Below are 14,876 nucleotides of genomic sequence, written 5' to 3' on the forward strand. Positions count from 1 at the left end.
GGAGGAGTTGAGGCAAATCCTTCATGATGCCAGTGGGTTGGACACTTCTCCGGAAGTGGAATTTGGCAGGCCTGAGCCTGGGGCTCATGCTGAGTCGTCATACAGGAGGCTCATGGCTAGGGTCACGGAGTATCTGGGCTGGTCCAGTCCTCCTGAAGATTTTGCACAAGATGATCTAACGGATATTTTAGATGAAGGTCCGTCCTCTGAGCCTGTGTTACCTTTTCATCTCACTTTACAAAAAAGGGTGGCGGCTGCTTGGCAGTCACCAGAATCTCTTCTGGCTGTTAACAAATAGTTGACAAAGAAGTACCGCCCTTCCGTTAGTGACCCCAGCAATTTATACACTCACCCCACTCCCGAGAGTTTGGTGGTTCAGGTGGCTACGGCCACCTAGAGGCATGCGGCGTACCCTCCCATCCCTCCTGATAGGGATGACAAACGCTTCAACGGTTGGGCTCGCAAGGTATTTTCTGCGGGGAGTATGGCGTTGAAATCCGCCAACTCCACTTGTGCCTTGGCAAGGTTTTCACACACTCTGTGGAACTGTGTTTCTATAGCGGCTGAGCATATTCCCGAAGGGGAATAAAGGGATGGGTTCCTTGCTCTCATGCAAGGTGGCAAGGATGCCATGTGTGAATCCCTTCAGTCGGGTTTGAACACGGCCGACAGTGATAGCCGGTCCATAGCTGCGAGCACCGTTATACGCAGATTTGCATGGTTGTGGAAGTGGGGTTTTGCCCCGGGTGTGCAAACCCGTCTTTTGCATATGCCCTTTGATGGCGCTCATTTGTTTGGCAGCAAGGCTGGCGAGAGCCTTGAGAGGTTGCAGACCACAAAATCTGCCGCGAAATCTTTAATCATCCTAGGGGACAGCAGTGAAGTGGAGGTTCTTCAAGTTACTTCTCCTCCTTTGGTAGAACGAGATTAGCCACCAGTCAAAGGGGTCAGCGAAAAAGTACCCGTGGTGGTCGGGGAAATAGTGGTGCCAAAGCCGCTCAGGCAGCTGCCTCTTTACCTTCAGGCACTGCCACAGCCACTCAAAGACAGTCATGAAGCCATGTCCCGTGGGTCGCCGGTTGGGGGCAGACAGTTTCAGCATTTCGAAGAGTGGTGAGCCATTACTTCGGATGTGTGGGTTCTGGATACTATCGCCCACGGCTACTGACTTCCCTTCCTAAAGCGGCTTCACGACAATCTACCGGGGAATCTCTCTTTGAAGCTTCCGGATCCGCTCCTTGTGCAGGAAATCTTGACCCTGCTAGAGAAAGGTGCTATAGAACTGGTGCCTGTAGCAGAGAGGAACAAGGGATGATTTTTTGATCCCAAAGAAAGACGGGGGATTGAGACCCATCCTGGACTTGCGTTGGTTGAACAAACTTCTCAGGAAGGACAAGTTCAAGATGGTTACTCTTTCTCAAGTCCTCCAGGCCCTTCAACTTCAGGATTGGTTGGTCTCTGGACCTACAGGATTCTTACTTCCATGTGCCGATTCATCGGAAGCATAGAAAGTACCTGAGGTTTGCGGCTGGCGACTCGCACTTTCAGTTTCGGGTCCTGCCCTTCGGATTGACCTCCGCCCCAGGGTCTTCACCAAGCTAATGGTGGTGGTGGCGGCGTATCTCAGGTGAGGGGGGATTCACGTCTACCCTTACCTGGACGACTGGCTGATCCGTGCGCGTTCTCCCGAGCAAGCTTTGGATCACCTCGGTCTCACCTGCCGCTCCCTCCACAAGCTGGGATTCTCCCTCAATTTCAAGAAGTCACATCGGACACCACCTCAACAGCTCGAGTACATCGGGGCTGTGTTGGACACGTCCTTTGGAAAGTGCTCTCCTCCCAAGGTGAGGGCTCATCACATTGTGCAGATGGTGGACAAGTTTCAACATGCCCAGAGTCTCCCGGCTTTCGAATTCTTAAGGTTGCTCGGCCTCATGGCATCCTGCATTTTTCTGGTGCCAGAGGCCAGGCTGAGGATGAGAACCCTGCAATGGATCCTCAAGATGCAGGGGTTGCAGTTCTCAGGCATGATGTCGGATCCCGTCCAGATTCCAATCTGTCCCTCTCAGGGCCTTCTATGGTGGGCCAACAAAGGGAACCTGATGAAGGGGGAGCCGTTTTGGCAACCGTGTCTGGAGGTCACTGTAGTGACGGATGCTTCCCTCACAGGATGGGGCGCTCATGCCAACATTTTTACCGCCAACGGTCGTTGGTCTCCGTCTGAGTCCAAACTCCACATCAATCTGTTGGAGCTGAGGGCCATCAGGCTAGTGTCCTGATCATGACGGACAACACAGTGGCCATGCATTACCGCAACAAAAAAGGGGGGGGTAGGGTCACTCCCTTTGTGCAGAGAGGCAATGCAGAGCTGGTTCTGGGCCACCCAGCAGGGAATTTCGGTCTTGGCAGTCCATCTGGCCTGAGACGAAAATGAGGCGGAGGCCGCTCTGAGCAGGCAGAGCACGATCTCTCACGAGTGGGAGTTGGCTCAGGAAGTCCTTCTGGAGATCTTCGCCCTTTGGGGAACCCCACAAGTGAATCTCTTCGCTACCAGTGTCACCCGAAAGTGCGAGAGATTCTGCTCAAGGGAATTTCCTCCGAGAGGAGCCTTAGGAGACACATTCGCAGTGGATTGGTAATTCGCACTGCTGTACGCGTTTCCTCCAGTCCCCGTTATTCCGCAAGTGCTACGGAGGTTACGGAGGTTCGGGTACCTCATGATCCTCATTGCTCCGGATTGGTCCAGGAGAGCATGGTACCCGGACCTTCTAAAAATGTCCATGTGCCCTCCATGCCGTCTTCCCTACCAAGAGGATCTGCTCTCGCGAGAGGGGGGGGGTCAGGTTCTCCATCCAGAGGTATCTGAAAGGTTGAGATATAAGGATTGGGACCTCCCAGATGACGTGATGGAGGTGTTGCTTTCGGCAAGGAGGCCAGAAAACAAAATCCCTGGTCCGTTGGCGCAAGTCTTGCGAATGGTGCAGAGGAAAAAATGTTGATCCTTTTCAGTGTTCCATTCCCATGGTTTTGGATTTCTTGCTTTCTTTAGCCCACAGGGGGCTTCAAATAGGTACCATTAAAGGTTACCTGGCGGCACTGTCTTTATTTAAGCACTCGTTGGAAGAATGCTCTTACTTTGAGATTCCTTTGATTTCTCAATTTCTTAAAGGACTGACTGTGTTCCCGCCGTTCCCTTTCCAGGTGCTTTTTTGGGATTTGAATTTGGTTTTGAAATTTCTATTGGGTGCTCCGTTTGAACCTTTGCACTCTTGTCCCTTGAGATTATTGTCCTTCAAGACAGTGTTCTTGGTTGCGGTTACTTCCGCTCGCAAAGTGGGTGAATTGCAGGCACTTTCCTCTAAGCCGCCCTTTACTGTGTTCCACAAGGACAGGATTGTACTAGGGGTACGTCCTTCCTTTCTACCTAAGGTAGTATCTGAATTTCATTTGAGCCAGAAAGTGGTTCTTGCTTCTTTCTATACTCCTCCTCATCCTGGTAAGGAAGAAGAGCGACTCCATAGGTCGGATCCTAGGAGAGTTCTGAGCTTTTATATGTCTTGGATGTCCAGGGTCAGAGTGGACGATCAACTCTTTGTGGGGTATGCTGGACACCGATTGGGCCAGGCTGTTACCAAACGGACCTTGTCCAGGTTGATTATTCTCACCATTACTGAGTGTTACCGATTGGCGGTTACGGACCCTCTTGAAGGGTTGAGAGCTCATTCCACTAGGGGCGTGGCTACTTCCACAGCCCTCCAACGGGGAGTTCCTATTAGGAATATTTGTGATGCAGCCACATGGGCTTCTATCCACACCTTTTGTTAAACATTACTCCTTGGATACGATCCATGGTCAGGGTATGGCCTTTGGTAAGGTGGTTCTTTATTCTGCAATCTGATTGGGTACTCTAAATTCTTTTCCCTCCTCCATTTTCTGGAATTGCTTTAGGAGTCTGTCAAAGATGTGGAATACGCTGGAGGACACAATCCATTCGAATAACAAGTTACGTACCAACTGGTAACGTTCTTTCCACTGGATATTCCTCCAATGTATTCCACATCGCCCTCCCAGCCTGCCCCTCTGGAGAATTTCCTATGCAATTGCAGCTTACGTTTCCGCAATGCTATGTGCAGTCAAGCAGGCATTGGATTGGTGCCACACGTTCTGGGGGGAAAAAAACATGAACTAAGGATACAGGCGCCGTGCGTCCTATTTATAACATCTGGTGACGTCGCCCTCGACGGAGGCCTTCCAGGGACATCGACCCGACGTCATCGATGCAGGACACCCTCTGCCGAAAAGGTTTCCGAAATGCACAGCTGTGGATATTACAAAGATGTGGAATATGTTGGAGGAACATCCAGTCGAAAGGATGTTACCAGTTGGTAAGTAACTTGTTCATTGCATGAATTGCTGCTGGTACAAATTGAACCCTTTTGTATGCCTGCAGTAAGAGAAAAGATGATTATTCGCCATTGTCAAGATTATTGAAGTTGTTGAAAATAAGTTTTTTTTATTAATGTTTTATTGGCTTAAAAAAGAACAGAAAATTCAAGAACAAATACATGCTACATGATCCTGTTAAATAAAAAAAAACCTTTAACATTAATAGTCAGTCATCATCCTTCCCTCAATTGTCCTATTTCTAGATGATAAGAGAGGATCTCAAGTCCCCCTTGCCCTCTCCTTTACCCGATAGCAAAAACTCCAGCATTTTCAAGGTCGTCACTTTTCCCATATTGTCTTTTAGAGAAAAAAAATCTGACTTGGACCAATGATTTGCAAACCATTATCAAATGCATTGGACATTCCACTATTTCCAGCATCTTACAAAATCTACACAATGGATTTAAGACCCCAGGCCGCTTCCTCCTCAACTGTACTTCCCTTGTCTCCAAGATCTTTAAACCACAAGGGACTAGGAGGTCGGGGATCTTAGGTGAGGGGAATTTATGCAGATAAGTTGGAAGCACATTCATACGCTTTCCATCCTCAATCACCAAATGACCCAATTTATCTTTCCCACACCGCTCTTCAGTATCAATCCAGTCCCAAGCCTGGACCTTTTTCTTCACCTTACAGGGGTTAGTCAATAGATCTCCAATCCCAATATCTCTCCCCTTCAAAATATTCTCTTTCACTTTCCAATAGCCCAGTTATTCATCGCAGATCTCATGCTCCCATTTCAGTAATTCGAACGGGCGTGTAGTAGGATTTTCGATGCATTTACGGTAAAAAGCCATCGTCTTCCATACCACCATGGGCTCAAGGGAATTGTAATTTAAGTTGTAGCCTTATCACACAGGCTCACAAGCTGTTAGGGAGCCCCAAAACTTTCCGGACCCTCTAGCTTATCCCACACAGAAAATGACAGAAGGAGGATTGCTTCCACTCCATAAGTTAGTATTTGGGCCACTTTCTGCTTATAAAAAGCAATTATTGGTATGAGCGTAAATCTCCCATATTTCCTCTGCAAGGTCCTTCCCTGGTTTATCAGTATCGAAAATCTGGATTGAAGGTAGAGGTAATGGTCTTGTTCACTTCTGCTCTTATTAATATTTACACCCAGATATGTAATGGTGTCAACAACCTCTAAGGGAGTTCCCTCTACTCTCCAGGTGAACATTTCACACCTTCTTTTGCCAATAGCTTTCATCACCATGACTTTTGATTTTTTTTGGCATTGATCTTCATGCCAATCAAACTAAGGAATGTTTCAAATGCACTTAATCTCATTTGCAGACCGATCTGGGTCTGATCTGAAAAGACCAGATCATCCTCAAAGAGGACCCATGGTACCTCCTTCTCATTCATCTTCAACGGGGAGGATATTACTAGTTCTTGTGACTCAGCCAGATCCACTATATACAGACAAAATAGTAGAGGTGCCAGCGCACACCCCTTCTTTAATCCCCTAAAGGTATTTATTTTTTCCAATAGGATCTGTTTGTCTAAGAAAGGGAATCTAACAGATGAATCCGTTTATAGGGCTTCTATGGCTTCAACTAAGTCCTCCGGACAGCCCCATTTCTACAGTTTGGCCCATAATTTCCCTCTGATAACACCATTAAATGCCTGTTCAAGGTCCATAAAGGCCAGATATAATGGTTTCCCTGTGTCCATTGCCCTCTCCTTTAGTAAATTCAATATGAAGAGATTAAGTGACGTACCCACCCCCTTCACAAATCGCGTTTGACGGGAGTCTAAAATACCACTCTTTTCCGCCCATGCCGTGAGATCCCTTAAAAGGACTGTAGCAAAAATCTTCCCTATGGAATCTACAGGGCGATCGGGCGATAATTCCTGGGGTCTGCCCTGTCCCCTTTTTTAATAATGGAGTCTATATTGGCCTCTTTCCAGGATGCTGTTATCACTCTATTTTCCATGATCTGCGAGAACATGGCGACAAGCAATTTGGCCCATGGAGCTCTGTTCTTTTTCAAATCTTTATTTGATAGGCTGTCAGGCCCTTCCGCTCGGGATGAGCTCAAATTGCCTATCATCATGTCCGCGTCATGGTCGTCAAATACAAAATTCCATCTCTTAGAATGACATTTGGGAACTACCTTCTCCCTCCAATTTGGATCTGCGAAAAGGGAAGAATAATGTTTAACCCAATCATCTTAAGAGACCATATTCAACATATTGGCTTCTCGAAAAACGGCGCCGTTGTTAATTAGCTCCCAGGTATCTTTCGACTTTTTTGCACAGACTGATCTTAACACTTGTTCAGTGTCATTTTGTGATCTGATGGCCCTCGTGCTCTTGCACCAGTTTTTAAATCTCAGGCAGGCCTTCCTTATCCGGGGAGGGTATCTCTTAGCAGGGAGGGTATCTCTTCCAATCACTCTAATCTCCCTTCTCATCAATTTTCTCTTATTCACTAATTCCACATCATATGCATGTTGTTGGATCCAATCACTACCACCCTTAGCAGTATTTTTTTTTAAAAAACCTGTTAGGATCCCCAAGCATTCGATTTCGTTTTGAGTTTCCCTGGATTTGGGTCTAGTATAGACTTGCAACTTTAACTTCTTTAACATTTTATCAATCTATTACCCCCCCCCCAATCCAGGGCCACCTCCTCCATTCTTTTAACTGGACCGATGGTCTTCCATCAACCAATATGGATTGCCAGGAGATCATGGTCACTCAATCTTTGGGGGATAATCGAAAAGTGGCCTATTGCTTCTCTCAGATTTTTAGAAACAAAGCAGTAGTCTAAGCATGATCTCCCCACTTGGAGATCGAGAAACGGATTTCCCAGAATATCTCCCTTTGTTTGACCATTAAGAAGGTGCATCTCTCTCTTCAAGATATTACCCATCCATTCCAATTCTCCTTCTTTCCACATACATTCTTTCAAGAGGGTACCCGCCTTATCAAACAACTTCATATTAAAATCCCACAGATGACAATATTAATCTCTGCCCATTCGTACATAGCTTCATCAACCATTTCCATCACAGTTGGGACTAGTTTAGTCTCCTTGGCTATATTTAAGCGCCAATATATGTTAATTAACAGAAGACAGCTCTCCCTTGAGTCCCCTTTGTGCTGTAGAAAAAGCCCCTGCACATATGGGTTAGGACATTTAGCATCGATAAGGTTCCATCCAGAGTCAATCTTGATTAAAGCCAGCAATCCAGCGGACGGTCGGTCCATCAAGCCCTTAAAAGATGGATTTAAATGGACCTGATATCCATCACAATCGGGTTTCATAGTCAAGCATGTTTCCTGGAAGAGCAGAATCTCAAAGAAATCTAGATCTGCCGCTCGTTCATTAAACAGGGGCCTAAACCCTCCAGTGTTCCAACACCCAATCATCACCACGTCATCATTTCGTTCTGTATAAGTCTAATTTGAGGACGATGATGTTTTTAGAGACCCCGCCAGCCATGCCCAATCCTTCACCTCCTGCAATTTCCCCCAGGAACTTGGTTGATTGCTTGCCACTCCCTTTTTCTTGGTTAGCTATTGTAAAGTTTGTCTCTTGTAAAGTAGCTTTATCATAAGATGGTATCTTTCCATTCGGTTTTGGGCCTTTTTTTTTCTTCTTTCCCCATTTCATCGGTTGGAACTTTTATGGGGTTTGTTTTTATTTCTCTGGGAACCATCGCCTCCCTCCAGCTTTCAAGAATTTTTCCTTCATAATCACTCACTTCATATCCCAGCCTCAGAAATATCCCTTTACTAACTAGTTTAAGATATTTCTTGTATTCTGACTATAGGTGCAATAGAACCCAGTCGGTTCGCTTCTCAGTCACAAATTCCACAATCAGAATATCTCTTGAAGCCATTTTATGCAGGGAATAATGCAGTTCAACAATCTTAACACATTTCGCCTGTTAAGGATTGGCACTGGTTTCCCCACTACCACCCTTTCAATGTAGAGCGTCACCATTGTCTTGTCCCCTAGCTTTGAGCTCTCTTTCAGATTATTTTTGGGTTTTTTTCCCTTCTATCTCAAATTTCCACTTTTACTTTTCTTATTTTCTTCTAGATCCTTCATCCCCTGATGTTTAATAACATTATTAGTTTTCCCATGAGATCTCTCCTTTACCTTTTCTTCCAGGGTACGGAACCCACTATCAGGATTTAAAGATGTTACATCCTGGGACTTTCTGACCTCCAGCAGGTTTCAATGTTTTGGGTTTAATTGAATCGATTTCCTGCAACCATTTGAGCCTTGCTGATTTCCTAGTAGTGGAGGATTTCTGCTTTTATTATCTTTCAGTGCGAAGAGACCATCCCTCTCCTTGTCACTGTAGGGGACCTTATTTCCACCCCTCGCAATCTCAAGCATTTTCACCCCACCCCGTTTCCTGGTAATAGGCCCGGGGTTCTTGTAGTCAGCGCCAGTTGGCTTTCAATAGTTTCTCATTCAGAGAGCCTTACTTCCTTCCATAGTTCATCCTCCTTAATCATCTAGATTTCCCCGATGAGATCACTCAGATATACAATGGAAATATCATCTTTGTCCTCTTCAATTTCTTTCAATACTTGAATATCTTCTAAGTGTCTCAGATTTCATTCTTTCCTGGATTTTTTTGCCTCCGGGAGAATATCCAGGGAGGGTGGAGAGCGAAGATGTCGCAAGAAAGCTCTAGGCCTATTAATTTTCTTTTTTGCAACTCTCGGCATATTCTTGGATTTTTATTCCATTTGTAATCTTTCCTTTTCCTGGGATTGCATCCTTTTTTTCATTTGCCCCATTTTTGGAGGGTTTAAAGACTGAGAAAACATTTTTCTCTGAAACACATTGCTCGATGCGTGGGGGGCCCAATATTTCCACCACCTCCGCAGCCCCTTCTTTGGTCGCCCTCTGCTTTAGTTTATCTAATTGCTTTACAGGAGCATGTGAGACGATGTATTCTCAGGCCTTTGTGCCTCTTTATGATGCTCTCTCATCCATTTACAATCAAGAAGAAGAGCTCCCATCATCAGGTTTGTATCCGTCATCTCATTCTGTGTCATATCAAGTAAAAGATTTTGCCAAGATGAAGATGCTTCAGCTTCTCTATCCAGTCTCATCTCCACTCTTGAGGTAAAGGTTTCCATAATGATCAACCTTCAGCTTACCTCTGCATTTTGATCTTGCATACAAGTATTTATAGCTTCGTAGAGCTTTGTAAGTGGGAGAAGGGAGGTAGCCAAAGATGCCATCACCAATTGTTGTAACTTGGCACTATTCTCCACACCTTGAGCCCCCCTCATTCCCGAGACCCATTTCTCTGTCTCGGGCAGGTATAAGATGAAGCCCTTTCAGAATAGGATGAGGTGGAATCAGAATCATTAAAAACCTCCTTGTCTTGGGCCCATTCTTCGTCAGGAATGACCCCGCCACTCTTCCCAAAGGGGGGATTTGATGGTTGTATCCTATTTACAGAATCCACAGAGGAGCGCCCATTCTCTGCGTCCTTCCCGTCTTTGTTTCTTGCTGTAATTATAGGCAGGCTGGGATTAGGTGGCTGCTTGCCATCCACCAAAGGAGGCTTCATCACTGGGGTTTCCCTAGGTTTAAAAGCATCATTCGCCTATTTCTCTACTGTTGCATCCGCCTGTAATAGTGACAGATCCAAAATACAAGCAGTCAGCCACATAAGAGAAGCTTTGTCGTTTTTGTTTCGCAATTTTTGATAGATCAGCCAATTCCTTTGTTAGATGGGCAGCTAGATGGACATTCCCACTGCCCTCATCTTCATTGTCAAGATTAGTGAAGTTGTTTTTTTAAAATATTCTTATTTAAAATAAGTGCACTAAACAAACCAGGCCTGTTATATGCAGCAACAGTGGTTAGGCTACACAAACCAAGGCACAATTTGTGTCCTGAAAATGCCGAAATGTTGGATAAAAGTAAACGCAGATTGAAGGTTGAGGTGTTGGGTTGTGGAAAGTGCTGCCAACACAGTTAAAGGGCTCGACCACATTCATGGATCTCAATCACAGGAGAAGAGGCTTCAGCTTTAGAGAGAATACAGTGTGATTATTTTACTGCAATATGTAATCCCCGTTTATGGTAATTGTATTGTTACTATGACTTTACTTGTTTTGTAAAACACTGTACTTTATAAATTACCATAGGCATATACTCCCTCTTTTTCATTCTAGTACCATGACAGTAAGAAATTGAGGGCATGAGAAGCTGGAACTCTCGCCAGATTGAGAGACATTTCTAAGTGCCTCAGGCCATTGTCTGGGATCATTCCTTAGAGTAACGTCTGTTTCAGAAATTAGGTTAGACAGTTTTGTTAAGGTTCAAATCTGTAACTTCGCCATGAACTTCCCCCTACGACTTGTAAACCTCTCATTTGCTTCCCGAAGCGGTTATACGTCTATTGATCACATAAAAACTGCTCAATCCATTTTTTCTGGAATTTATTTTGCCTGAATTTTCCCTGTTAAATGCATATGGTGTGTTTTAGTTAGGCAATATTAGTTGGGGGGGTGTAGGGGAACTGGGGGGATGCAGAGGATGGTCTCCCGCCGCTTTCTATATAACAAAAGTCAATCAATTGACATACAACTCCTGAAGCTGTCGGCACTCAATAAATATCACAATAATAATAATAATGCTGCATTGACAAACCCTTGACTGACCAGTAAGGGAGCTGGAAAAAGAGTTTTCAAGGGCCTAAAAAGTGTTGCAGTTATGTTTTTGTATTCCTCTACATAGATACATAGAAGTCGAAAATTGGCTTGGTTCATCCCCAAAGATGTATGACTAAAGATTTAAATAGGCATAACGATCTTCTTACACCTCTGATTAGAGAACCTACCTTTAAATACCATACGATGAGTGATAAGTGGAAATGTTACACCCCGAAACTAATCAAGTACAAATATTTTGTAAACCTGTTCAAAGCTATGCTGCTCAAAAAATCTTACAAAGAGATGAACATGCTGGGCAGATAATGGACTGAATTGAGGATTGCTGAATGGGTTTGAGTGGGGCAGAGCCTTGGTGAAGGCTTAATCACCAGTTGGCAGTTCTGTGCACTTGTGCTTTTTCTGTGCAATTGTATTGCTCTTCCCAGATGTACAATGGAAGGAACTGAAATGTACCCATATGATTCCTGATTTGTATTCCTCTACATAGATACATAGAAGTCGAAAATTGGCTTGGTTCATCCCCAAAGATGTATGACTAAAGATTTAAATAGGCATAACGATCTTCTTACACCTCTGATTAGAGAACCTACCTTTAAATACCATACGATGAGTGATAAGTGGAAATGTTACACCCCGAAACTAATCAAGTACAAATATTTTGTAAACCTGTTCAAAGCTATGCTGCTCAAAAAATCTTACAAAGAGATGAACATGCTGGGCAGATAATGGACTGAATTGAGGATTGCTGAATGGGTTGGAGTGGGGCAGAGCCTTGGTGAAGGCTTAATCACCAGTTGGCAGTTCTGTGCACTTGTGCTTTTTCTGTGCAATTGTATTGCTCTTCCCAGATGTACAATGGAAGGAACTGAAATGTACCCATATGATTCCTGATTTTAAAATGGTTCTTTTTTGTAATTGCTTATGTTGCTCAGCCATTGTAAACTTTATTAAAGAGTCATAATCAAATCAATCCTAGTTACAAAATATTGTAATTTTCACATATACATTGCATGAGGTTATGATACTGCAAGACAGTAAAATACAGCAAGAAATGAAGCTAGTAATAATGAATCTAAAACTACCTAATTGCAAGAACTTCTAACAATGTTTTCAGCGATTAAAACCAAGTCACCATCTTCTTTCTATTTTTTTAGGCCTTAGTACAGCCAGCAGCAGCTCCTCTCCCTCGGAGCTGTCTGAAAGTCCAGTGTCTGTGACCTCTGCCTACTCCAGCAGCTCTGCTCTGCGGGGTTCCCCTGACTATAGCTCGGAAACTGAAATGAGTCAAGATATGGCCATGGACATATCTGAGACTTCATTCCGCCCGCAGCTGGCTGGCTCCCTTCTGCCCTCTGGGATCCGACATGCCCCAAAGCAATCACTTCACTCAGAGACATTTTCTGGCTCAGACAGTCGTGCTGGCTTCCTAGGCTGCAGGTACCTGCCAGAGGATGCAACTCCCCCGAAGCACAAGAGCCAGCCTCTTCACCGTGACACCACAGGATCTACCTTTTTTATGGACTACGAAGCCACTCTGGTAGGCGGAGGTGCACGGGGCTACACAGCCAGCCATGACCCTATTGAGGAGGAACTGCTGGGATTCAGTGAAAATGCAGAGAATGAAGACTATCTGCCTGCTGTGGACGTTCTGCAGGTAGGTCCTTCCAAACAGTTGTCAGGGCCTTAAGTTAACGAATGGGAGGTGGGCATTTGTGTAAAGGAATCAAATGTTCCCAAAGGAAGGTCTACACAGTATATACTTAAAAGCGTACTTTCAAATTTAAAGTAAGAATCAAGAAATATACACATATATTCAGATAAGTACTAAACATAGGCACAAGTATTATGAAAAGGTTGTAAAACCCCTCCAAAATCAGGGTGCTACATTTGCCATGTGGCGCTTCAAATTACTGGATGCTATAGATTTTTACCAACGTTAATGGACATTAGCTGAATGTTGTAAATTCAGACGCTCTACCTGTATGTATAGGGAATTGAATTATCTAAAAAGAAGAATTACCTAGCTACGTGAAGTCTATTAGATTTATTGTATTCAAAATTAATTTAATTTCTTTTGTACTTATATTGAACCGTCCTGTTTTCAAAAAAATACTTAAATTCTACTGAAAGTGCAATATCTTTGATGCATTCAATATTACATATCTTCTAGTTACCCCATATCCACAATATGTTGATAGACACAACCTCAGTTGTATACTTGTTAAGACCACACAGGGGCGCCAAAAGCTATGAACTGCTTCTATAACAAAAAATCTGCATATTTTTTGGGGAAAATTGTTGTTTAAGGATTTTTAGGAACCGATTTTGAACAATACTTTGAGGGTAATTCATAGAAATTCGCACAAAAGTGGCGCACGCGGCTGGCGCACAGTGTCCCCGTGCGATACACTGCGCCAGCCACGTGCGAAAAAATCCTTTTCATCGCACAGCGTATTCATGGATTTCAGCCTCCGAAACCAGCCGTGGCGCAGAGTGGAACAGCGACCCTGCAGCAGCGCCAGTTACGCCCCCAAGAACGCCCTCGCGAAAGTAAAAGCCTTCAAAATTCCCAAATCATCGCAAAGGGCTGCGCTAACCCTGAGCCAGTTCACAGGGCTGCCAAACAGCAAACGCCAAGCGGGGAACGTGTATTTCAGTGGTTCTCGGGAAGTTTCACACGCGATTGTCCTGGGTACGTGTACACCAGGGGTGCGTGGGAAGTAACACTCGCGATTCCATCAGGGCACGTGTATTCCAGGGGTGCGCGGGAAGTATCACACGCAAAAACAGCAGGGTACGTTCATTTCAGGGGTGCGCGGGAAGTATCACACGCGATTCCATCAGGGTACATATATTCCAGGGGTGCGCAGGAAGTATCACACGCAAAAACAGCAGGGTACGTGCATTTCAGGGGTGCGCGGGAAGTATCACACGCAAAAGCAGCAGGGTACGTGTACGGGGTGCGCGGGAAGTAACACACGCGATTTCATCAGGGCACGTGTATTCCAGGGGTGCGCAGGAAGTATCACACGCAAAAACAGCAGGGTACATGCATTTCAGGGGTGAGCGGGGAGTATCACACGCGATTCCATCAGGGTACGTGTATTCCAGGGGAGCGCGGGAAGTATCACACGCAAAAGCAGCAGGGTACGTGTATTCCAGGGGTGCGCGGGAAGTATCACACGCGATTCCATCAGGGTACGTGTATTACAGGGGTGCGCGGGGAGCACCACACGTGAATTGCACGTGTGGGTCCTCCCAGGTCTTCCCTTTACACCCTCCACGGCCCCTGCAGGCGGCCCACACCACAGGGGACTACCCTGGACATGTCCCGCAGGCAGCCCATCCACCATGCCCATGCCCCCCAGCCAACCCACATGTCACCTTGCACTACTGCCCACCAACGCATGTCCCCCTGCACCCCCAGCCCCCAGCATCCAGGGGCACCCTCCACCAGGCCCCCACTCATGTCCAACTCATGTCTCCCACCACCCCCACCCCCCAGCAGTGCAGGGCACCCTCCACCAGGCCCCCACTCATGTCCCCCTGCACCCCCAGCATCCAGGGGCACCCTCCACCAGGCCCCCACTCATGTCTCCCATTACCCCCACTCCCCAGCATCCTGGGGCACCCTCCAAGAGGCCCCCACTCATGTCTCCCATCACCCCCACCCCCCAGCATCCAGGGGCACCCTCCACCAGGCCCCCACTCATGTTTCCCACCACCCCCACCCCCCAGCATCCAGAGGCGCCCTCCACCAGGCC

General features: G+C 45.8%; 1 protein-coding gene across 13 annotated transcripts in view; it reads left to right on the forward strand.

Moving 5' to 3' along the window:
* CAMTA2 (calmodulin binding transcription activator 2) overlaps positions 1 to 14,876 on the forward strand; it is a 1,813,542-nt gene that overhangs the window by 1,415,010 nt on the left and 383,656 nt on the right. For all 13 annotated transcript variants that reach the window (XM_069643632.1, XM_069643658.1, XM_069643676.1 and 10 more), the window contains one exon: positions 12,267 to 12,766. In XM_069643632.1, the coding sequence (XP_069499733.1) occupies positions 12,267 to 12,766 (500 nt within the window). The remainder of the gene's footprint in view (positions 1 to 12,266; positions 12,767 to 14,876) is intronic.

Source organism: Ambystoma mexicanum, chromosome 1p (assembly GCF_040938575.1).
Source record: "Ambystoma mexicanum isolate Mex_15411 chromosome 1p, UKY_AmexF1_1, whole genome shotgun sequence".
NCBI classification, from domain to species: domain Eukaryota; kingdom Metazoa; phylum Chordata; class Amphibia; order Caudata; family Ambystomatidae; genus Ambystoma; species Ambystoma mexicanum.